Source organism: Panthera uncia, chromosome A2 (genome assembly GCF_023721935.1).
Source record: "Panthera uncia isolate 11264 chromosome A2, Puncia_PCG_1.0, whole genome shotgun sequence".
Classification (NCBI taxonomy): domain Eukaryota; kingdom Metazoa; phylum Chordata; class Mammalia; order Carnivora; family Felidae; genus Panthera; species Panthera uncia.
In genome coordinates, this window is record NC_064816.1 from 17,369,093 (window position 1) to 17,393,463 (window position 24,371).

Genomic DNA, 24,371 nt, shown 5'->3' on the forward strand with positions numbered 1-24,371 from the left:
ATCCATGCACAGAGGCAACTATGAAGGTGACTGTGCCCAGAGTGGGGAAAGGCCAGTGCCCTATGATAGAACCCAGATGAGAGTCCAGCTTCTCATTTAGGAAGCGTCCCAGAAGGAATGGCAGTCAATTCTTTCTCCACCACACCCAGCTCCCACTGTCACATCACAATGACCAAATAACCAACCAGCCCAGGAGACTCTACCCATAAAGGTAAGATGAGGAACCAAGTATTAGAGCCTACTCACCACTATCTGATCCTCGGAGGCCAGGGACACATTGCTATCATCAAAATAATACCATTTCCCGTTCAGTTTGTTCTTCGCGTATGCGGTGTCTGCCAAGTCAACAAGAAAATACCTCTAGCAATCACCAGAGAACTAATCTGGCTAGTTTATTGCACTGAACAATAAAACTCTAAAAAAAATGAAACAATGTTCTCACTCATATGTGGAATTTAAGAAACTTAACAGAAGACCATGGGGGAAGGGAAGGAAAAAATAAGTTACAAACAGAGAGAGGCAAACCGTAAGAGACTCTTAAATATAAACAACAAACTGAGGGTTGATGGGGTATGTGGGGGGGGGGAGGGAGGGAAAATGGGTGATGGGCATCAAGGAGGGCACTTGTTGGGATGAGCACTGGGTGTTGTATGTAAGTGATGAATCATGGGAATCTATCCCCGAAACCGAGAGCACACTGTATACTCTGTATGTTAGCTAACTTGACAATAAATTGTATTTTAAAAAAATGAATAAAACAAAACAAAGACCCTGAAATTAAATATATAGGTAACAACCAAAAGTCAACTATTTTTTTTGAAATCTATTCTTTCTCAAAAAGGCTCTGAAAGGGTAAAAACGGAGTCATCAGGGACCAAGGCTTTAAACTGTAATTTTGGAGGGTATCTGGGTGGCTCAGTTGGTTAAGCTTCTGGCTTCAGCTCAGGTCATGATGGGTTCAAGCCCCGCATCAGGCTGAGTGTGGACAGCTCAGAGCCTGGAGCCTGCTTCTGTCTGTCTGTCTGTCTGTCTGTCTCTCTCTCTCCTCCACCCCGCCCCCTCCCCACACTACTTGTACTCTTGCTCAAAATTAAAACATTAAGCAATTTTTTATTAAAAAAAAAAATAATAGGGGTGTCTGGGTGGCTCAGTCAGTTAAGCATCTGACTTCGGCTCAGGTCATGATCTCATGGTTCACAAGTTTGAGTTCCATGTTGGGCCCTTTGCTGACAGCTCACAGCCTGGAGCCTGCTTTAGATTCTGTGTCTCCCTCTCTCTTTGCCCCTCTCCCCCTCATGCTTTGTCTCTCAAAAATAAATGTAAAAAAAAAAAAATTTTTTTTAAGCCTGTAATTTGGGGAAACTAATCCAAAAAAATAGAGAAACCCAGTATTAATCTTCAGGATGGCTGTTAAACCATAGCCAAGGGACCCATAAAAGAAGCTGATACTTTTAAGATTTAAGCAAAAATCACTCTCCCCCACTTGGTTCAGGGAGATGGCTACTACTGCCTCTTCCGGACTCTTAGAGCCTCTGGGGTAATCCCAGTGAGGGACACTGGGTTTGCAGAGCTGGGATGTGGACAAGATGACTCACAGTTTCAGAGAAAGATCAATCTGAGTCCAAGTTGGTGGCTGGATAACAATGCCTCATGGTGATCTAAGCATTTACCACAGCCAACACTTCCTGTCTTGATTTTATACTATTCCCCAGCAGGATGTGTTTACAACATCAATCCCAGCAGCAATGACCAATTCCCAGACTCTACGAAATGACAGACTCTAACGGAGGACTGGTTACTAGTCTCCAACTGCCGCGTGACTTTGGGCCAGCCGTTTAGCTATTCCTTATCAGAGTGCCTGCACAAAGCGGGGGCGAAGAACATAAGGAAAAGGTGCCGAGGGCCTGTTCCCACTGTCCATGCTTGGCATAACAGCAACAATGGCGGTTCTCGATCCTGGAGTTCCAACTGTGGACCCAATGTGGGTTCACACACCACCAGCCTGAGCTTATGGATGAGAACACTGAAGGATACAGAGGCTAAGAAAGTTGCTCAAGTGGTATGTTTATATACTAAAATAGCACTTAAAAGTAAATTCATTTTTTTAAAGTAAATTCATTTGACATTTATGAACACAGATACCAAAATTAGTTTGGGGAGGAAAAAAGTTGCAGGAAGTGTTGCAGGTATGATGTGATCAGAGGTCACCAATAGCCATTCCAGTCAACCCCAATTTTCAAACAGGCGCAGTTTTTATTTTCCAGCCTCTCCTACAGCTAGATGTAGCCATGTGCCCAGTTATAGCCAATGAGATGTACGTAGAGGAGTTAAGGGAGATTTCTGGGAAGCTGGCTTAAAGGGGAAGGTTGTGCCCCTTTTCCTCTTCTTCTGATGGCCTGGAATGTAGACATGAGGGCTGGACACTGAGCAGCTGTCCCAGCCATGAGGTTATACAGTAAAAACGGAGGGGCAGGAAAGCAGACTGTTGGACCAACAGAAAAAGCTTACCCGTACAGGGGAGAAGACTGGGGCTTAGGGCAGTTCTGTAATCTGCTGTGAATATAAAAGGAACTGATATCTCCCATGGTGTCATCTCTAGGGTCCTAACGTTGGGTGTAGTGGCAGTTGGCATGGTGCAGATGCAGCAGAAACAGGAGGAAACCCAGCTCTTGACTTCAACATCACTAACACCCTTCCACAAACAACAAAATATAAGTCTTTTCATTATAAAAGTAAACCTACACATTCCAGACATTTTGGAAAATAAAGTAGAGCAAAGGGAAGGTTTCCCTGTTTTGCTTTAACGTTAATTGTGGCACTAGTTCCTGCAATGACGCAGGCTGAGCACGTCACAGGCATTTCCCCGTGATCATTAATTTTATTTTGCAACGGCTGTACACTCTTCCATCAAGTGTGTGGACAGTAGTGCCAACTGTGGGTCAGCAATCCTGATACGAATTTTTCACTGTTATAAACAGGTGAATATCTTTGTGCATAAAGCTTTTTCCCAATGTCAAGTACTTTCCTCAGGATAGATTCCCAGAGGTGGGATTATCGGATTCAAGAATACAAAGACAAAAAAAGAAAAAGAAAAAAAAAGACAGAATGGAGAAGCAGCAGTTTGGACCAAACCTGAAACCTTGACACTGGAGGCGTGAGGTGCTGTGTAAATAAAGTACTTAGGGCAGTGCGTGGCACACAGGAAGAGGCTGGTGAGGGACTGGCTGAGGGCATTTCAACATCTCGGAGGAAGCAGATGCCAGTACTTACAGTGGCCAACCCCCATGGCTCCATAATGATTAGACACGGCAATGAGGTCGTACACATAAGGCCTTGCTGACAGGTCACACACAAACTCGGACATGTTCAGAGCTCTGAGCACAAAACACAAAAATGGCCTTTAATACATTAAACTCAGAGAAAGAAGTCAGAGTAACCCAGCAATCCCTTTTATGCAACAGGCTAGAACATAGGAAAGCACTCAAAAACTAACTGCAGAAGGAAGGAAGGGAACAGGCCACAGCGGCAGGGGACCCAGGGTCTTGTTCTGAGCACCAAGATGTTCAGGCTGGAGAGAAGTCGCATGGCTAACTCTGGCCCCAGACCAGGCGAGGAAGGGCTCTAGGCACAGACGGGAGGGCTGCAGCAACTATGTAGAAATGGCTGTCAGTATCCAAATTCTAGCTGGTGCCATAAAAATTTAAGCTAAATGCCAAAACAGGTCCCAGAAAACTTCTCCCCCCAATATTTTATTTTGAAAATTTCAAACATAAAGAAAAGTTGAACGAACTTTACAACAAATACTCATATAGCTACCACCTAGGTTCTCCCACTGACACGTCTATACTTCATTGTCTATCTACCTCTAGTCCCACTACCCGGGAAACACTCTAAAATCTGCATTTTGTGGACAAACTCTTATTTGGTTGACTTATTTTCCTGCGTCAGTTATGCTCTGCATCCTGGGACCTGAGGACACTAGTAGACAGCCAGTCCCACTCTCCACCCAGGGACAGGACAGGCGGCTCTGCGTCCCCACCTGCAGCCCAATTCTCCTCAGCAGACTACGCTCCAGTTACTCTGTAGCCCTGTTAACGAGACTCGGCACTGCATTTGTGCCGTCCAGCTGAGCCCAGGCTCCCTGGGACCAATGACGGATGGGATGACCAGTTCAGTCAGGTGGCAGCAATGATCAGCATCACCCTGAACCTGGGAAGCGCTTCTGTTGGAGAATCTTTTCCCCAAACGCGGGAGGATGGGGAGAGGGGGTGAGCCAAAGTCTAACGGCCCAGACCCAAGCAAACATCCTAATGCAGAAAAGTCTTTGGTGGCAAAACCCTTAGCCAATCAGTGCCTAGGTTTCTCGCCTACTTTTTAATTTTCCTAAGAACACTCAGGACCCACCTGACGGGGAATTCCACAACGGTGTCGAGCTTATCTCTCCAGTATCTATTGTAGGAGAAACGTTTGAGGTGGACCACCAGGATCTTCGGCAAGGACCACAGGTCAAACTTCTTTGTGGCCTGCTGATGCTTCTTACAGTTGGGACAGTACCTGCAGAGAAAAGAGAAATCTCCACTTAGCGGGGGGCCAGGGAGCCAGGGCCACCTGGGCACCCAAGCATGGAGGCACAGCCACAATCCCCTAATGTCTTTTCTTGCACTCAGCACGGGCTGCTTCAGTGCGGCGTGTGTGTGTGTGTCTAAGCCACCTTCCTAAATAGGAAGATGGCTTTCTTAGTCTGGAAAACACAATTTGCACAGAAAGACTGTGATATAGGGACAGCCACATCACAGCCATGTGATAAGAAGTGACACATCTCCTCCCAAAAGGGTTTTTGTGTACAGATGGCCCCAGCAGATCTCAGTCCAGGGTGCAAGGGTGTCCCTGCCCAGACTGGGGTGCCACGTACCAGGGGTCATGCTCCCCAAGGGTCTCCATGGTGGTGAAGAGCTCAATACAGTCTCTCAGCGCCACCGCGGTCTTCTTCTTCTTCTGAGGCTGCAACATGCTCACGTGCTTCTCATAGGCCTATGGGGGACAAAGTGCGGACTTCTGTTGGGAAATAGGAGTCCTAACCCCATTAAGCCACAACCTGCCAAGCTCCCATCCCTGGAATATAATGCACTTTCTGGAGCCTCTGAACATATAATGACAAAATCTTTAAGTGCTTTCCATTCTCCATCTGAAGTAGAATTTGTCAAATTGCTGGGGAACTGGGATGAGTGACCTGAATACACAGCCAGAGCAGAAGCCAGCATGTACCACTGACCAGGAGTCCCCAGTCACCTACCTCAGATTCTTGCTCATCATAATAAAGGCTCCGGGTCTCACTGTCCCAATCAATGGCCAGTGTGGATCGAGCTGTGGAGGAGGACCAACGTGTCACTTATAACTGAATAGCCAGCAACAGGAGAGGCTCTTCAGGTGACAGGAGTGACAAGAAAACACTCAGGCTTCATCATCAACACCTGCTCACCTATCACCAGCCACTGCCAAGAGCAATGCTTTGCCTTGAGCCAGCCTACTCTGAACCCTGGGACCCCCAAAACCTTTGGCAAAGATTTCCTTAATGTCACAGTAAGTTCCAAAGGCTCTAAATATATAAGGATACTGAAAGAACATAGATCAAGATGAAGTTACAGCAACCAGATTTACCCTCCCACCTTAACCCATGAGAAAACCTGACAAAATAATAAAGTGGTTTTGAAATGAGGGATATTAGGCAGAGCAGGCGTGCTATCCCCAAGGGGAGAAAAACAAAAAAGGTGATGCCTAGGGGCCCCTGGCTGGCTCAGTTGGTTAAGCGTCCGACTTCGGCTCAGGTCATGATCTCACGGTTCGCGAGTTTGAGCCCCACGTTGGGCCCTTTGCTGACAGCTCAGAGCCTGGAGCCTGCTTCGGATTCTGTGTCTCCCTGTCTCTGTCCCTCCCCTGGTTGCTCTCTCTCTCTCTTTCTCAAAAATAAATAAACATTAGAAAAAAAATTTTTTAAAAAGGAAAAAGATGATCCCTACACTGCCCAGCTCACTGCCCGCACTTTCCAGGCCACAGCTTGCGAGAGACGGGGAAGGAGATGGAAAGATTGAAGGGGAGAGTCAAAGACTAGAATTCAAGAAGCTGGCTAGAATATGCAAGGCCTTGTACAAGAGGAGGCGGCCACACAGAGAGGAAGGAGCTGCAGGGACACAGAGAGAGAGATAGACACAGAGACCCAGAAACACATTGGTAAAGCTGTTCTTGAAACCAATTTTTTAAAGAAATGTAACAAAAAAGAAAGAGAGCGAAAGGACAGTGTGCTCATTTCTTTGCCAATGAAGGAGACACGGAGATGCTTCTAGGCAGGGGTCTTCACTGTCCTCTTGTGCTCTCCGTACATCCTGTGTAGGTGCCTCTTCTGTCTGCACATCAGCCCCCATTACAGGCTCCAGCTAACAAACAGCCTACACAACCCATGACCATGGGTCACATTTCATGAGTAGTCTTATGGAACAAAAGAAATCAGCATTTAGCCAGCCTCGTTAAGTGACATGGCTCTGGCGAAATGCTGCCAGAGGTACGAGAAGTGTTAGCAACCCAGAGCGAAGGTCCTGAGGGTGGTGGCAGTGAAGGGAGAGCTCACTTCCATCCAAAGTCATCAAGGGCCAAAGAGAAAAGCCTGACAAGATGGCCAGGGCAGGAGGGGTGAGGTCTCTGAAACTAGGGAACTTTAAGCCAAGGACCACACAAACATCTGTTCCTGGAGCTACAGGAAGATGGCAAAAGCCCAGTGCAGTGAGTGCTGAGCACAAACGGGATTTTCAAATGGATCCTAAGCCCCCAAATGCCCAGTTTGAAAAGTCAAAGAAAGTGCTTACAATTGAGTTTAAGTAGTTTTCCATCAGTTGCAAGGGAATTTATATCAGCTGTTCCGTAGGAGTTCACGAGGCTGAAGGTAAAAAGCCTTTTCGGGCAGGACCGGCCTTTGACCTTCTTTTGGGTGGTCTCCCTGCAGTCATTTCCCAGCTCGTCCTCCCCACTGCCTTCTGTGTCTGAAAGTTGCTCTCTGCCTTCGTCCTGATGCTCCATTTCTTCTTCATCTTCTCCTGGCATACAATGAAAACCAATGTGTATATAAATTGCCACCATTTTGATGTTGAAAATTTTACTTCATGTTTAACTACAGTGCTTCCTTCCAGATTCTGTCCTGTTTGTGTGAAACTACACCTAGCCCTTCACAAGGTAGCAAAATTCCTGTGTGACCCTCACAAGCTGGTTAAGACAGGCAAAGTGGGCACTGCTAATCTGTGATGAGGAAGCACAGGCCTAGGAAGACTCAGTGACGCTCCCGAAGGTACACAATGTGGTCAGCAAGCCCACCTGTCCTAAATTTGGGCCCCTCAACACTTGAGTACTTTACTGGGCTTTGCCCCACATCCTCTGACTCTTTCAACTTCATCACTTGACCCACAGAGAGAAAAGGGAAAAAATGAGAAGCCAAGAAGACAGTTTGGTTGAGAAACACAATTTAAAAGACAATTAAGGGGCACCTGGGTGGCTTAGTTGGTTAAGCACCCAACTTTGGCTCAGGTCATGATTTCAGTTTGTGAGTTTGAGCCCCACATCAGGCTGTCTGCTGTCAGCAAAGAGCCCGCTTTGGATCCTCTGTCCCCCTCTTTCTCTACCTCTCCCCCACTCACACACACACACACACACACACACTCTCAAAATAAAAGTCAATTAAAAAATATTATGATCACAAATATTAAGCAAAAGTCTTCAGTTCCTCTACAAGAAACAGGCTGACTGTCCCTTCAACAAGTAGTCAGTGAATGAATGTCTCTCAGGTACAGGTGCCATGCTGGTGGGTCCCAGTGAACACAGCAGACAGGATCCTGCCCACTTTTTTTTTTTTTTTCTCTTTATTCATCGGAGATTGCTGAGCTTCAATAATTTTTTTTAAGTTTTTTTTTTTTAGATCTTTACACCTAATGTGGGGCTTGAACTCAGACTCCAAGATCAAGAGTTGCATGCTCTTTACTGAGCCAGCCAGGCGCCACTCAAGAGTTTTAATAGGCATTCTACAGACATACGCTGATGAGTAAATTTCCCAGGCATTTCCAGAGAACTGGTATATGGGGCTGCAATAAAAAGATCCATAAACATATTCATTGTAGGGGCGCCTGGGTGGCTCGGTCGGTTGGGCGTCCGACTTCGGCTCAGGTCACGATCTCGCGGTCCGTGAGTTCGAGCCCCATGTCGGGCTCTGTGCTGACAGCTCAGAGCCTGGAGCCTGTTTCAGATTCTGTGTCTCCCTCTCATTCTGTCCCTCCCCCACTCACGCTCTGTCTCGCTCTCTCTCAAAAATAAATAAACATTAAAAATAAGAAAATAATGGGGCGCCTGGGTGGCTCAGTCGGCTGAGCATCCGACTTCGGCTCAGGTCATGATCTCACAGTTCGTGAGTTCGAGCCCCGCGTCAGGTTCTGTGCTGACAGCTCAGAGCCTGGAGCCTGCTTCGGATTCTGTGTCTCCCTCTCTCTCTGCACCTCCCCCACTCATGCTCTGTCTCTCTCTCTGTCAAAAATAAATAAAAATTAAAAAAAAAAAAATAAGAAAATAACATAACATAAAATATGAAGTTTACATACTGGGGAAATAGTAGACATGGACGACATGGACTACTCCGAGGAAAACAGGATGTTGTACATAAAAATCCTCTTTTTCTTAGACAGTCTGCCATGGGAGTGTTCATAAGGAAAGACAAATCAGGCCCAGGACAACGCAGCAGTTTCCTCTCAGGCCACAAGAACAACATAGCCATGGATGAGGGCGGGCCACACACCCCTACTGGCACCCTTCCGAAACAGCCAGCTGGCACAAGACCACAAGCCCAGCCCTCATGGACTTTCCTTTTCCAATCGGCCCACTTGGCTCCTGAGGCACTGGCACTGCCCCTTTTACACCTAGGTGAACCTGCCCCGCTCCCAGACCAGCAGGTGAGACCCTGCCCTACCTGCTACCTGTCTGACAGGGACACAGAAAAGCCTGCGTCCACCCCACTCAGTAAACAAACAGAGCCCTAAAACTATAAGAACTCCGTCCCTGGTTGTACTACTGGCTATCAGCTCCTTGGAAAATCTCAGGAAACTTCTGCTAATGCAGTCAGAATTAAATACAGTGAAGTGTATATAACAGGATGAGAATAGAAAACAGAGTCCACTGAAAGCAACTACCCAAGATCAGGAGAATCAGGAGACAGCCACCATAGGCCTGACAAGAAGCCATGGCAGTAAAAACATTAGAAGTATTTCACAACATTAAATAGGGTTTGAAGTCTATTTGCCAAGACTCAGTTAAAGGATTCAAAAGAAGGCAGTAATTTTCCTGAACAGGAGACTGACAAATGCAATATCTAAAAAGCTAGGCTAAATATAACAACAGCAAATACTGACATGGTGTTATTATTAATCGTGCATCTATTATGTGCCAGGTACTTTAACCCACATTATCTAATAAATTGTAACCTTGGGGCACCTGGATGGCTCAGCTGGTTAAGTGTCCAACTCCTGATTTGGCTCAGGTCATGATCTCACAGTTGTGAAATGAAGCCCCACATCAGGCTCTATGCTGGGCATGGAGCCTGCTTGAAATTCTCTCTCTCCCTCTGCCAATCCCCAGTCTTCAAAAAAAACAAAAAACAAAAAAAAAAAACCCACCAAAAAACCTGTAACCTCAAATCTGTGAAGCAGACGTCATCATCCCATTCTGCAGATGGGTGAACCAAGGTTCAGAGGAAGAAGGTGACTTGTCCCCCCACACTTTGAGCTAGAAATCACAGTGCTTTAACTGCCAGAGCACCAAAAACCTATGGGTCTCCCAAGGTCTGCTCGAGACCGTCATGACCACCCTGACCTCTCTGCTTGTGGGACCTGGACACAAAACACCCTCTTGTTCATCCCTAGTGGAAGAACATGATATTCTGGGCAAGAATCAGAATATAATACTCAACATCACTCATTATCAGGGAAATACAAATCAAAACCACAATGAGATACCACCTCACACCTGTCAGAATGGCTGACATTAACAACTCAGGCAACAACAGATGTTGGCGAGGATGTGGAGAAAGAGGATCTCTTTGGCACTGCTGGTGGGAATGCAAACTGATGCAGCCACTCTGGAAAACAGTATGGAGGTTCCTCAAAAAATTAAAACTAGAACTACCCTACGACCCAGCAATTGCACTACTAGGCATTCATCCAAGGGATACAGATGTGCTGTTTCGAAGGGACACATGCACCCCAATGTTTATAGCAGCACTATCAACAACAGCCAAAGTATGGAAAGAGTCCAAATGTCCATCAATGGATGAATGGATAAAGAAGATGTGGTATGTATATACAATGGAGTATTACTCGGCAATCAAAAAGAATGAAATTTTGCCATTTGCAATTACGTGGATGGAACTGGAGGGTATTATGCTAAGTGAAATTAGTCACAGAAAGACAAAAATCATATGACTTCACTCATATGAGGACTTTAAGAGACAAAACAGATGAACACAAGGGAAGGGAAACAAAAATAAAAACAGGGAGGGGGTCATATTCTCTTAAATATGGAGAACAAACAGAGGGTTACTGGAGGGGTTGTGGGAGGGGGGATGAGCTAAATGAGAAAGGGGAATTAAGGAATCTACTCCTGAAATCATTGTTGCACTGTATGCTAACTAATTTGGATGTAAATTTAAAAATTAAGTTAATAAAAAAAAAAAAAATGGCAAAAAAAAAAAAAGGAGTATGACTAGAATAAACAGTAAACCTAAAATACTCACAATGTGCAGTATCTGGTGAGGACAGAGCCTTGTGAGCATTATTTTTAATGTCAAGTCTCACTTTTGAAGACTGTGCACATCTTGGAGAAATCTTGGCATTCGGATTTGCAATAGAAAATTTATGGCACTAATTTGGAGAACATTTGCGGTTGTATAGTGATAAACCCACTAAGTCGCCTAGGCCCCCAAAAGGGTAACAACCACAATGCAGGTCAGACACAGCTCCTCAGTCAGGGATAAGCTTGTGAGCACTTGGACATGAGAGAATGGCGAGGGCTCTGGGTTTCCTGCAATGAGCCTTATCCTACTGCTTTGTAGACTGTGGCTCTCTTTGCTGCCACAGACGGAGCTCTCTAGAGTCAGCTATTAACCTGTAGCTTCCTGGGCAGAAAGAAACACTCAAGAGAAACTCTCTGCCCTCTGATTGGCTGGCCAGGACTCCTGTCCTCCCCAGAGGCAGTGCCACATCAGAGTGGTGGGCAAGAGCCAACCTAATAGCTCTGCAGACAGAAGCCAAGTCATGGAGGCAGTCAAGTGCCGGATAAGCACCCACTGCAATCCCAACACACCTCATGATCCTGGGCAAGTCACCGAGTCCTGTCAGTCTCACTCTGCCTGAGGTGAAACACAGCCTACATGTCTAAGAAGATTCCATGAGGCGCTGAAGTTGGATTACATGCACTGGCAGCACGGAGTGGTGCATCGGGGCTCCCAGATCTGCTCTCTAGCCAGAGCCCCCACCCAGCCTTAGAGCCTCCCTCTCCCGTGTGTACAACACCTTTGGAAGAAGAGGGAGGTCAGGAGGGATTTGGTCAGTCACAGCCCCACAGCGTGGCGAGCGCTCACCTTCACAGCTGCCCCTGGAGCCATTGCAGGCCCCCGGCTCCAAGGGCGAGCTGCCAGACTCATCAGGCAAAGGCTGTTTTATATAGCGGCTTGAAAAAAAGGAAGAAAAAGAATGATGTGTTAGCTATAACATTTACCTGTTTTTCTCCACTATTCAGCTAGAAGTAGTTCACAACTGACATATTCCCAGCTATTCACAAAGCGATTCAGGTAAATAAAGGGGCTTTAAAAGCATGTGATTGTCAACACTTTAGATATTGAGGGGAACCCAAAAGATAAGATGTCTAAGTACCAAGTCGCCAAAGACTCCGAGTCTTCCATGAATGCTTGTTTCAAGTCTTCTATGAATGTCACATGGCATCACCATTAGAAAAATATTTCCCAGGAACATTAATTACCAGCTTCAGAATGATCGTGAAGCTACTTCAGAAATTGTATTCTGACACAAACTGCCCTCAAAACACTAGACTGCCTGTACCCGGTGACTGACAGATGTGACAGACATGATTCTAGGAACCCCAGAGAAGGCTTAAGTGACAGTATCATGATGCTTAAGATGTGCCAGATGGGGAGCACCTGGGTGGCTCAGTGGGTTGAGTGCCCGACTTCAGCTCAGGTCATGATCTCAAGGTTCATGAGTTCAAGCCCACGTTGGGCTCTGTGCTAATAGCTCAGAGCCTGGAGCCTGCTTCCAATTCTGTCTCTCTCTCTCCGCCCCTCCCCCACTTGTGTGTATGCACGCATGCACTCTCTCTCAAAAATAAACAAGCTGTAAAAAAACAAAAAACAAAAAACAAAAAACAAAAAACAAAACAATGTAAGACCCCTTAAAAAAAAAAAAAAGATGTGCCAGGTGCCCCATCCCAACAGCACCTGTCCTGGCCCTCTGGGGGCAGGCCCAACTGCATTTTCACAGGATTAAGCATGTGGGACCAGCACAGGGACACTGCATGGGGAATCACCACTATGACCAGGCCCGTCTTGATTTTAGATAACAAGCAAAATGCATTTCTGTCACCAACCTGATACGCTCACAAACAGCCTGGTACAAAGACTCAAGGGTTAGCTTGTGCTTGGGAACAGAAACCAGCAGTGGCTGTCCATACAGCACTGCCCCGGAAGAAGTGCTCGACGGCCTGGACTTCCTTTCCCTGAAGTAGACTGGAAGTGTGACACACTCAGAGCCATCAGCGGAGGTGCTGCAGACCTCGTACCTGTGTCAATCACACAAGAGGGCACCTTCAGCAGCAGGCCATCATGAGCAACGGAGATCTGAGCTGCAGCTACATGGTGGCCAGGACTGTGGTTACTGGGACAAATCATACTTTAGCATAAAAGGTGGATAAGCCATTTCCAAGAAGATTCTGGAAGCTGGGTCAGGAATCCCAAGGATCACTATCAGCAAAATGTGAACCTATGCAACCCGGGAGTCGGGGATAATGTGATTCTCCTTCCCCCAACCGTGGCCTCAATTCTGTGGTCCTTTAATGGGACTCAACACAGATGACAGCTGTCATCGGGACCATCACTGCAGACATAAAGGCGCAGGAAGGGGGAGGCCTGGCCACCAAGTTCATCTTCTGTCACCAAGGAGCTCAACTTTTGAAGTGTTATAAAATCAAATATTGTACAAGAATGTATACCTAGAATATTATGCAAAGATGCTTTCTTTCAAATGAGGAAGCAAATTTATAAAACTAATTGTTTGCTATCTTTGTTCAAAAACATTGAAGTAAAAGAACCATATTTAATTTTTTAAAAATTAGAGATAACCAAAGAAAATGCTAAATATAAATCAATGATTTTGAAAAATGTGTCTTACTTAGTGAATACATGGGATTGAGGAGATTTATAGATGTTTTATCCTGGAACAGATGTTACCAAAATTGCTGGCAACCGACTGTAGTCTTTCCCTCTTCCTATAGGGGGAGACACAAACTTACTGATTCAATTTTTGAAAACTATAAACACACACACACACACACACACACACACACACACACACACACACACCCCTCCCCAGATGCCTGGCAAATAGTCCTAAATGACATATGTGCAAGAGGAGTTCTAAGAAAAACTCACAAAAATGTCTAAGGTGTGCTCTAGGTAAGGGCCCTGTGGTCCAGCATTAGTGTCAAGAATGAGGTCTTGGAGTGAAGCTGGCCCAGGTCTGTCACTGTCACCTTCTGGCCACTATAAGGGGGCCAAGTGCTCCCTTCTGAGTCTGCTTACTCAGTGAACAAGTCTACCTTCTAGTGTGGCGGTGAGAATTCAAGGACTCAGCGGCAGAGTGCGCCACACACTCAAGTAATATTAGTGCCACCAGCGTGTTTTCATAATTACCAATTAATCTTTAAAATAATCTGCTTCCTGATGGTTGGCACTCAAGCCCTCTGCAAATTCCTTTGTTGGTGGTGGTTTGCTAAGCTTCCCACAGGGCAACACCCCAGTTCCTCTGAGCTTGGGTGTGTACAAACACTAGTTTCCAGAATTGAGGGGAGATGTTTGCTGTTAAGGACTTGGGGTCAGAAATGGACAGCCTTAGCCTGACACTGAGCTGACTTTGTCAAGTAAGCAAAGATGGCTGAGTGGGGAGGCAGCCTGTGCAAGTGAACAGAACTAGGATCTTGGGTGTGGTCAAGAACTACTTCTTTTAGAGTGATCTGGAAGTCACAGGCCCAAAAACTTAAAGGGAAGGAAATGATTCCTTCGTGTACTGCAATCCTCAACCAAAACAAAAACCAAAACAAATGCTGAAAACCTTTCTCAGCAGAGGCAAGTTTCCAAGCAAGAGGGAATGGGGAAGAAACAGCACGGGTGTGGTCCACATTCAAGCTTCCCTGAGCAAGTAAGTGACTGTCAGGGAGTGCAGACAAGCTCATATTCTACTCCACCCCACCCGGGAGAGGGACACACACAAAATTACAGGGAGCAGCCTTCAAGTAAGAGGACCTGGGAGAGGCTAAAGAGATCACTGGAGCTGGCATTGTACTGTCCCCACATGGATGAGAAAATAGTCTCAGAGCTTACAGAATGTCAGAGCAGAAAAACGTTGTTTCTGTCAACCCTCCTGTCACTCTGAGATCGCCTGCCCAAGGAACCACGGCCTACATCACATCCCTTCCCTCGTCTTCCTGTGGCCCCTTGTACAGCTGTGACTCTTCTTGAGAAAGACATTTCTGACATCAGGACCATCTATAGGACTACTAAATAGGCCCTCTTAATAGGTAGCAACTGGTGACAAGAGACTATGTCCATGCTAAAGAGAGTTATCTGGAATATGTAGCTCTGAAGTGCCATGAAGTGCTTAGCATTAATGGCTGCCAGAATTCCCTGAACCCCCATCCCCTGGCACAAGGAGTCAGGGCAAATCCACATGAGCACGGACTACCAGATCTTCTGCTTTGGAGACACCTACAAGGCAAAGCCTCTAGAATGTTTCCTTTGAGCCTGCAGCAGAAACCACTGAGTACTCACACAAAAATGTCATCCCGAGGCATGATGTGGTTTAAACCTTCATCCATTTGGAAAATTTTGTGGAACCGGTGATTATATACATCTGTGACCACCATCTAAGAATCAACAGTAACAGAAAGATTACAGGATGGATAAGGGCCTCTACATAAAACCCCAGAAGCAAATGAAAACAATGTGCTGCTGGAGTGTTACCTCCAGAGAGACCATCACTCAACCAGCCCCAGAGTTCAGGGGCCAATGCCCAAGGGAGAAGAACAGCATGACTGCCACCAGCAGAAAACCTGCTGGTTAACATTTGTCCTGAGGGTTACGATGGGATTTGACCTCAAGTGGCAGGAATGGTGGGGAGTGAGTGTTGATCAGAGACTGGTGGTCATCCAGACGTCTCTGGGGTGTCTGCCAGGGCCAGAAGTCTCCAAACCATCCTCAGCACATAGCTGAACACACCAAACCCCAACTATGCAACTGCCTAAAACCAGCAGGGCTATGAGGGAAGTGGGGCTGAGCAAGAGCAGTGACCAGGGCTGGGACAAAGAAGGTACTTGGAGCATACAGGAGGATGGGGAGGGGATTTTCACTTTCCCCACCACCACACAGGGCCAGGCTCGGCAGAAAGCCCAGAATAGGCAGCTGCTTCTAAATAAAGATTTCTATCAAGAACATCACAAAGTCACTCCAGACTCACAGAGTTTAGTGTAGGAAAGAAATTGCAGCTTCTCATACTACAGAAGAGGTCATGTAGGCAAGGGCAGCAAAGCTGAGAGCAGAGCCCTACTCCTGGCCCTCTGACCGTGGCTAGTGTGACCTCACTGGAGCAAGGACAGTGTTCCCGTGGCTGAAGGGAGTCTCAGCCACAGTGTGCACAGTGAACGAGGGACAGGAGGCCAGAGGCATCCAGATATAATCACATTTGTGCTGGCCAATAAAAACTACCCCCTAAAAATGGCTACAAGTTTGAAAATACACTCCAAAGGACTATGAAGTAGTGAGTGCCACCGACCACCCTGCCTTACGTTTTCTGCAGCAATGCCAGACAGCCTGGAGAGAGCCTCGCACAGGTCAGACACAGCCCCCATCAGCGGCACAACCACGCGGTACTGCAAAAAGATAGATGGGAGGGGTGACAAAGGCACTCAGCAAAGGGTGGGAGATGAGCTGGGAGGAGCAGGCAACGCAGGTCACCTAAGATGACCTCCCAGAAACAGTGTACATGAGGTCAGGGTCCACATGAGTCATCAGAAGAGCCAACAGGCAAGTCTTCTGCCTCAGCACTTGCCTCTCTACTCAGGAGGCAGCCCAGGGCCCACCCATCTCTTGCCCTCCTAAATACTACTTTGTTTCATTCCTAAAGTTTGCTTCCTTTAAGGAATTGTTAAAAACTATACAGACTGCCATGTCATGTCATCTCTAAGAGGTGAAGAAACCAGAGACAGAAGACTAAGCAGTATAGTCACTCAGTGAGCCATCAGCGGGGTGGGACGCTAAGACCCGCTCGTCACTCCATTCACACAGCCTTCTGTTCTAGCCAGGCTCTCTTGGCTGACTGGCCCAGAAGACCCTGCTGCTGCTTCCCAGCGTTCTGATACAAGGACCACTTAGCAGATCATTCGTACTACCTTAGCTGCATGAATGAAGCATGGGGGAAAAGTGACAGAGAAGCCCAGAGCACCTTCACAATCTTCTCTGAATGATACAGGATTACAGAGGTCTGATGGAGGCTGGGGGGACACACTCAGGCAAGTGCCACAGGGATTCAGAAGCAGTCGGTGGGAGAAGCCCCGCTCTGGGTCCCACGGTGAGGGGCGCTGTGAGGGTGCAGATTCTCTTACCTGAGTAGGTCTGCAGCAAGGGTCAGCAGGAACCAGGAAGACCTCCATAACTCTATCTTTCTTCAGGGGCAGTGGGAGAGTTAGATAGCAAAACGGGTCAAAGGTCACAGAAACCTTAGCACATTCTGGGCAAACCAAAGTAGATTTGAAGAGGCCATGGAATGTGTCCACAATCACAGAGTCATTCCTCAACCTGTGATTCTCCCAGGCTTCCTTTGCCACCACCTAGAAGGAGAAAGATAAAGAAGACATTCTCAACACACTTGAGTCATTTATCCCATCATCCAGAATGATCCACAGCAGAATCTGAGATGGACCATGAGGCAGTCTCTATAGCAAAGAACTTGGTCCAGGCCAGCCAGGGTGTGGACTGCTCTTGGTGTACCATACAGCCACATGCCAGCTTTATGCCCAATCCCACATTTAACAGTCTTCACTTAGGATCGATGGACACACCAGTATCTGTGTATCCTCTGATAGGAGATAGACAGCCCTGAGAACACCGTGGGTAAATGGGCCTGACCAGAGCAAGGACTGCCTCCTATAAGGTTTTCAATGAGCCAAAGTTCCTTCAGTGAGGTTTTAATTCATACTACAGTTCAGCTAACTCATGGTTTTTCCTTCAAGATATAAATGCTACTTTAAAGTTTTCGTATAATGAATCCCAATGTGATAAGGTAACTTAAATACTAAATTCCCTTTTCGTAGATCAGAAAATCGAGGCAAAAAGTCAGTGCCCTAATAATGTTAGTAACAAACTATTTTAATGATCATGTATGTATTTTAATGACGGCCCATACTACAGACACTTTACAGAATGCCCTAGTCTCTGGTTCAGCAATGAAATTATACTAACAAACTGACTCTCAATTAAAGAAGCCCAAGCCAGAGAATTAGGAGTAACTAGGGGTAGTCTCTTCCTGACCTGGAGCACATTACTCTACCACAACATGTGTCCATGTCATCAACAGCAAGAGGCAACCAGGGTCCTGGTGCCAATACTCAAAGACCAAAAGAATTTTCCTGCAACTTTCAGAAGGAGGCAACTTCTATGAAATACTACTGCTCAAAATCCTCAATCTTCAATATCCTACCGCATCTGGCCGCCCATTGGCATCCTTCAGCTCCAGGTAGGGCTTCTTCTTTACACGGTTCAGATCTTCATGCAATCCATCTAGAAGAAAGGCTAACAACTCCTGAGAGTCTTGTTGCTGGTAGCCAGAAAACTGAGGGGCGAAACGTCCCACTTGGGTCTACAACAAAAGCAATCACATCAGAAAGTATAAGATTTAAACCAGTGAAGTCAGATGGGAAATTGCCATCAAAAATAACTCTGCAGGGGCACCTGGATGGCTCCGGTGGCTGAGCATCCAACTTCGGCTTGGGTCACCGATCTCCTGGTTCATGAGGCTAAGCCCCACATCCAGCTCCATGCTGATGTGCAGAGACAGCTTGGGATTCTCTCTCCCTCTCTCTTTGCCCCTCCCTGACTTGCATGTGTGCGCCACCCTCTTTGTTCTCAAAATAAATAAACTTGAAAAAAAAAAAAACAAAAACTTTGCAGGGTCACCTGGGACAGTAAGGGAGAATACCATCTGGTTGAGTGGCCCAATTAATTCATCAGGAGCCTAAAGGAGGCCAGTAGTTCTCACCAGAGAGAGAGGGCTCAGATCAAAAGCCAGGAGAACAGCAGACTTGACACCTGGGCACTATCCTAAAAGAAAAGTGAAGAGTGGCATCCTGAGCAGCCACATCTCCTAAATACTGACACGAATCCCCCTCTTACTTGCTTCTTTGGTTCAGAGTCTCCATGAGAACTTTATAAATATCTGTATCAGTCAGAGGAAGCCTCCTGTACCTAACAGCCCTCCTATCCTTAAATAAACTGTCTGCCTTGAATCGCTTTACACCCATGATCTTCAAGAGTGTGGTCCCCAACTAGCACCACCAGCATCACCTGGGAGCTTGTCAGAAATGCACATTCCTTGGGAATGAAAGCTGGTACAGCCACTCTGGAAAACAGTATGGAGGTTCCTCAAAAAATTAAAAATAGAACTACCTTACAACCCAGCAATTGCACTACTAGGTATTTATCCAAGGGATACAGGGGTGCTGTTTCGAAGGGACACATACATCCCAATGTTCATAGCAGCACGATCAACAATAGCCAAAGTATGGAAAGAGTCCAAATGTCCATCGATGGATGAATGGGTAAAGAAGATGTGGTATATAGATATATGTATATACATACATATATATATATATATATATATATATACACACATATATCTATATACACACATACATACAATGGAGTATTACTCGGCAATCAAAAAGAATGAAACCTTGCCATTTGCAACTACGTGGATGGAACTGGAGGGCATTATGCTAAGTGAAATTAGAGAAAGACAAAAATCATACGACTTCACTCATATGAAGACTTTAAGAGACAAAAACAGATGAACATAAGGGAAAGGAAACGAAAATAATATAAAAACAGGGAGGGGACAAAACAGAAGAGACTCATAAATATGGAGAACAAACAGAGGGTTACTGGAGGGGTTGTGGGAGGGGGGATGGGCTAAATAGGTAAGGGGCATTAAGGAATCTACTCCTGAAATCACTGCTGCACTATATGCTAACTAATTTGGATGTAAATTAAAAAAAATAAAATTAAAAAAAATAAATAAAACAAAAATAATAAAAAACTGAGGACATCAGATTCAGGACTCCTTCCATCAAAAATCTGCCAATAGTAATTTATTCTAGCAAACAACTTAAGTGTTTCCAGTGAACTTTTAAACTACCTTTTGGTAACCTGGAACTATTGTAATCTCAAAGAATAACTAAACACTGAAATTTAATTTTTGGTTCACTGGACATGAGCTCAGCAAAAGATGCTCTTTGAGTACACATAATTATACCTTAATATGTTCATTACAGACTAAAGTACCTGAACATTTGACAGTGCTAGCAAAGGAAATGAATAACCCTGAAAGTTTATCTCTTGGTCCTCTTGGTTCAAAATTCAAATTCCTAGAAATACAACTCTTTTCTATTGCATTTATTATTTTTTCTGGTAGAACCTAATAATAATTCCAATTTTGTTGATGTCAAGACCACTAATAAATACAAGAAATGAACAAACTAAATAAATCAGTTTTAACTTTTAAAAGTTAAAAAAAAAAAAGAAAAGAAAAAGAAAAAAAATGCACATTCTTGGGCCCAACCCAGGTCTACAGAATGAGAAACTCTCAGGATAGGTCCAGTGGTCTATATTTTATTTATTTTTATTTATTTACTTAAGTTTATTTATTTATTTTGAGAGAGACAGAGACAGTGCAAGTGGGGAGGGGGCTGGTGGGGAGGGGCAGAGAAAGAGAGAGAGAGTCCCACGCAGGCTCCACACTGCCAGCACAGAGCCCAACGTGGGGCTCAAACCGACAAAGCCACGAGCTCATGAGCTGAGCCAAAACCAAGAGTCAGACGCTTAACACTTAACCAACTGAGTCACTCAGGCACCCCAGTATTCTGTATTTTAACAAGCCCTTCCAGAGGTTCCGATGAATCCTGTAGTTGGAGAACCAATGTTCTCTACCTGTGTTGCCCAATACCATAGCCACTGGGCACATGTGACTATTTAAATTAAAATTAAACACAATTGGGGCGCCTGGGTGGCGCAGTCGGTTAAGCGTCCGACTTCAGCCAGGTCACGATCTCGCGGTCTGTGAGTTCGAGCCCCGCGTCAGGCTCTGGGCTGATGGCTCGGAGCCTGGAGCCTGTTTCCGATTCTGTGTCTCCCTCTCTCTCTGCCCCTCCCCCGTTCATGCTCTGTCTCTCTCTGTCCCAAAAATAAAAAAAAAAACGTTGAAAAAAAAAATAAAAAAATAAAAAAATAAAATTAAACACAATTAAAAAATCCAATTTCTTGTTCACACTACCCACATTTCAAATGGCTAGTGGCTACCACAACAGACAGTGCAGAGAAAATGTCCGTCATCAAGGAAACTCTACACTACTTCTAATATCCCTAAATACGATCTGTCAATTGTTTGTTTATAAGAGCTTGAGCCTAATGTGTTGTCACCCGATTCCATCTCTTTATGACTTTATGGCATGTGAATAGTAATTTACATGTATTTCCCAGAGATTAATGTGACTATGGGGGTAAAAAGAATTAGTTTTCCATTTCAATAAACTGTCTAAGATTTAAATTTTCTCATTGAGCTACGGTGCTACTTTGCTCCCCTCTTTGCATAAAAAACATGCCTATCTTTTTCTACCATGTGCTTCATGAAGGCTCCTTGAACCCTGGTGGTGCAGGCTAAGTAGGATTTCTCAGATTTAAAAATATGAAGCAAGGGCCCTCCCCTCAACAGGAAAAAACATTTAAGGTGAGGGAAGGCCCAAGATGATCCAAGAGCCCACTACAGTTCACCTGATCTCCCTTGCTGAGGGATCTAAGTGAGAACTGCCTCTCAACCACATTCCACGAATATCAACCTGACTTAGGGGGCCCAACTCAAACCACAGCGGGTATAGGTTCTCAGCTCAGAGAACCTGGGAATACCCTTCAGATAGTGCTGGAAATTAAACTGAATTGTTACGGTCTGGCTTATTAGAATGTTGCCTATTTAAAGGCTGGCACCACAGAATACAGCACAAATGACTTCTGAAGTATCCCCTGCCCAGAGGTGCGGGCTGAGGTCACTTAAAGTACCTGTGCGCTGAATGACTCAACAACAGGAAAGGCGGCTCTCAACGTGTGAGGCTTTTAGTCCCAGACCCCATCTTAACCCCAAAATGCAACTGGAATGCCTCATTTGAAAACTAAATCACTCTCCCCAAAACGGAAAAAAGGAAACATATACAGCAACCTACTTTGAACATGCGAGGTGCCACGTGAGCATCCCTTCCAGACCACATCTGTTTAATGAGCTCTGCATAGGCTTCTGCAATTTCCCCTTTCATTCCCAGAGGATTGTCTCTGTTGATCTCAGCCTCATACTCATCTTTGAGAAAGTAGTCAGTCAGTGGTGCAGTGTTGCTCAAGCACTGAAAGAGAACACAATCAGAGCTCACACCCCTTATGGACAACACACAGAGATAAAGATAAACCAAGTTCTCAAGGGCCAATGAGGGTCAACTCCAACAAAATGAAGTTCTCAGTAGATTCTCTGCAAGGCTCACAATAGTAAGGCACAGCCTTCCAGAATTCTTGCTGGTGGTCTGCCTTGCAGCTAACCTCCCAAGGATATAGTTGGGAGCTCACTCACTGCCTAAGAACTCTCTCTGAAATAACTACCCAAGGGTAAAAGCTGTGCACCCAAGTGCCTGACATAGAATAATCTTCTATTCAATGAAGGATGATAAGTTTTAACATAATAATTTTAAGATGATAATTTTTTAAATTAGAATTGATTTGGAAGGGCACCTGGGTGGCTCAGTCAGTTAAGCATCCAATTTCAGCTCAGGTCATGATCTCATGGTTCAGGAGTTTGAGCCCTGCATCAGGCTCTGTGCTAACAGCTCAGAGCCTGGAGCCTGCTCTGGGTTCTGTGTCTCCCTCTCTCTCTGCCCCTCCCCCACTCACGCTCGCTTGCTCTCTCTCCCTCCCTCAAAAATAAACATTAAAAAAAAAACAAGAATTGATTAGGACATTCCACTGTCTCATGGGAAGATAAAATATAAATAAGCTGAAGGCAAAATGTTTTACTAGAGCTGAAACATTACAGAGGAAAGATCAGGATAACGAGATAGTAGAAAAAACAAAAAACACTATCACTGTACATGTGTACATACTAATTATAACTCTTCAAACTCAAAAATTGAGTTTGATCAAAGGTTTTTTCCTACATCTATTGAGATGATCATAGGGCTTTCTCCTTTATGTGAGAAATTAATTTTTCAGGTGTCAAACCAACCTAGTTCTGCCGTTACAAACCCCACTTGTTCAACCACTTTCATCTATATTGTTGAATTTGATTTGCTAAAATTTCATTTACATTATTTGTGTCTATAGTTATGAGATATGATCGTCTAAAATTTTCCTTTTTTTCAAAATTCCTAGTCAGGGCGCCTGGCTGGCTTAGTGGGTGAAGCACGCAACTCTTGATCTCAGGGTTGTGAGTTCGAGTCCCATGTTGGGTATAGAGACTACTTAAAAAAATCTTTAAGGGACATCTGGGTGGCTCAGTCAGTTAAACGTCTGAGTCTAGATATTGGCTCAGGTCATGATCTCTAGGTTCATGAGTTCAAGCCCCACATGGGGCTCTGTGCTGACAGTATGGAGACTGCTTGAGATTCCCTTTCTCTCTCTGCCCCTTCCCCACTCACGCATACACGTGCATTCCTTCTCTCGAAAATAAATGTTTTAAAATAAATGAAAATAAAATCTTAAATTTGTCAGCTAAATTGTCTAATTTAATGGCATAAAGTTGTTCCACTATCGTCTCATCTTTTTAATGGCTATAGGATCTGTAGTGATAGTCCTTTTTCATTCCCAGCTTTAGTCATGTCTATTCTTTTATTCCCGATCAGTTTCTCTGAGCATTTCTGTCAATTTAAGTTTTTGTTTTTTTGTTTTTTCCCCAAAGAATCACATTTAGTTGTACTTTTAATCAGCTTTGTATTTCACTGATTTCTGTTCTTCTATTATTTCCCTCTTCCCACTTTCTCTGGGTTTCATTCGTTCTTTTCCTAGCATTAGGAGATAGAAACTTAAATTACAGAATTTACCCTTTCTTCTTTTTCCTGATATTTACATGTGGAGCTATAAATCTCCTCGTTGTTATCTTCATCCAATAGTCGAGGAAAATTGAGGATACAAAAGAGTTGAGAAAACCTACCCATGAAAGGCCAAATCTCAAGGTTCTTTTCTTTAGTACTCAGCTCTTCCCATCTCACCAGAGTGGAGAAAAACAACTTCAAAACCCAAGAGTCACCTACTTTTTAACGTATTTTTTAATCTTTTCCTTTATACTCCAAGAAACTTCCAAGTTAGATTGTAAGTCCTGTGGGTACAAAAACCATGTCTGATTTGCTCACCACTGAGTCTCTGTGTATAGTAAAGAATCTGGCCTTGTCCAAAGAGAAAGTCTGGCCTTTGCCCTTGGCTTCTGGGGAAGTATTCTGTTGATCCTTGGAATATTATCCCTGACAGGAGTATCTTTGTTTGCCTGGAGGTCTTTAGTTAGTCCTAATATAGAATCTAACACTGTGATTTAGGGTGGTGGTGGCCACACTTATACAGTCATCTTAGGGTAGAGAGCCAGCCACTCTGGAAAGACCAACAATGTGACTTGGTGGGGCAGGGGTGGGGAGGCTTGGGTCACATCTTATCAATAGTCAACCTGGGCACTCAATCAATCAATCAATCAAGCCATGAAAATAAAGTACTGATAAAA

General features: G+C 45.0%; 1 protein-coding gene across 8 annotated transcripts in view; it reads right to left on the bottom strand.

Moving 5' to 3' along the window:
- The window catches only part of USP4 (ubiquitin specific peptidase 4), a 47,923-nt gene that overhangs the window by 446 nt on the left and 23,106 nt on the right, over nt 1-24,371 (bottom strand). For 3 of the 8 annotated variants that reach the window (XM_049640445.1, XM_049640444.1, XM_049640448.1), the window contains 13 exons: nt 21,847-22,020; nt 18,060-18,218; nt 16,966-17,190; nt 16,150-16,233; nt 15,137-15,231; nt 12,682-12,873; nt 11,660-11,748; nt 6,858-7,085; nt 5,294-5,364; nt 4,913-5,031; nt 4,405-4,554; nt 3,271-3,374; nt 247-335 (listed from right to left, as the gene is read on the bottom strand). In XM_049640445.1, coding sequence (XP_049496402.1) covers nt 247-335; nt 3,271-3,374; nt 4,405-4,554; nt 4,913-5,031; nt 5,294-5,364; nt 6,858-7,085; nt 11,660-11,748; nt 12,682-12,873; nt 15,137-15,231; nt 16,150-16,233; nt 16,966-17,190; nt 18,060-18,218; nt 21,847-22,020 — 1,779 coding nt within the window. Of the gene's footprint in view, nt 1-246; nt 336-2,604; nt 2,693-3,270; nt 3,375-4,404; nt 4,555-4,912; nt 5,032-5,293; nt 5,365-6,857; nt 7,086-11,591; nt 11,749-12,681; nt 12,874-13,481; nt 13,579-15,136; nt 15,232-16,149; nt 16,234-16,965; nt 17,191-18,059; nt 18,219-21,846; nt 22,021-24,371 lie in introns of those variants that run through there. The other 5 variants (XM_049640447.1, XM_049640446.1, XR_007459843.1 and 2 more) reach the window with 5 other exon arrangements.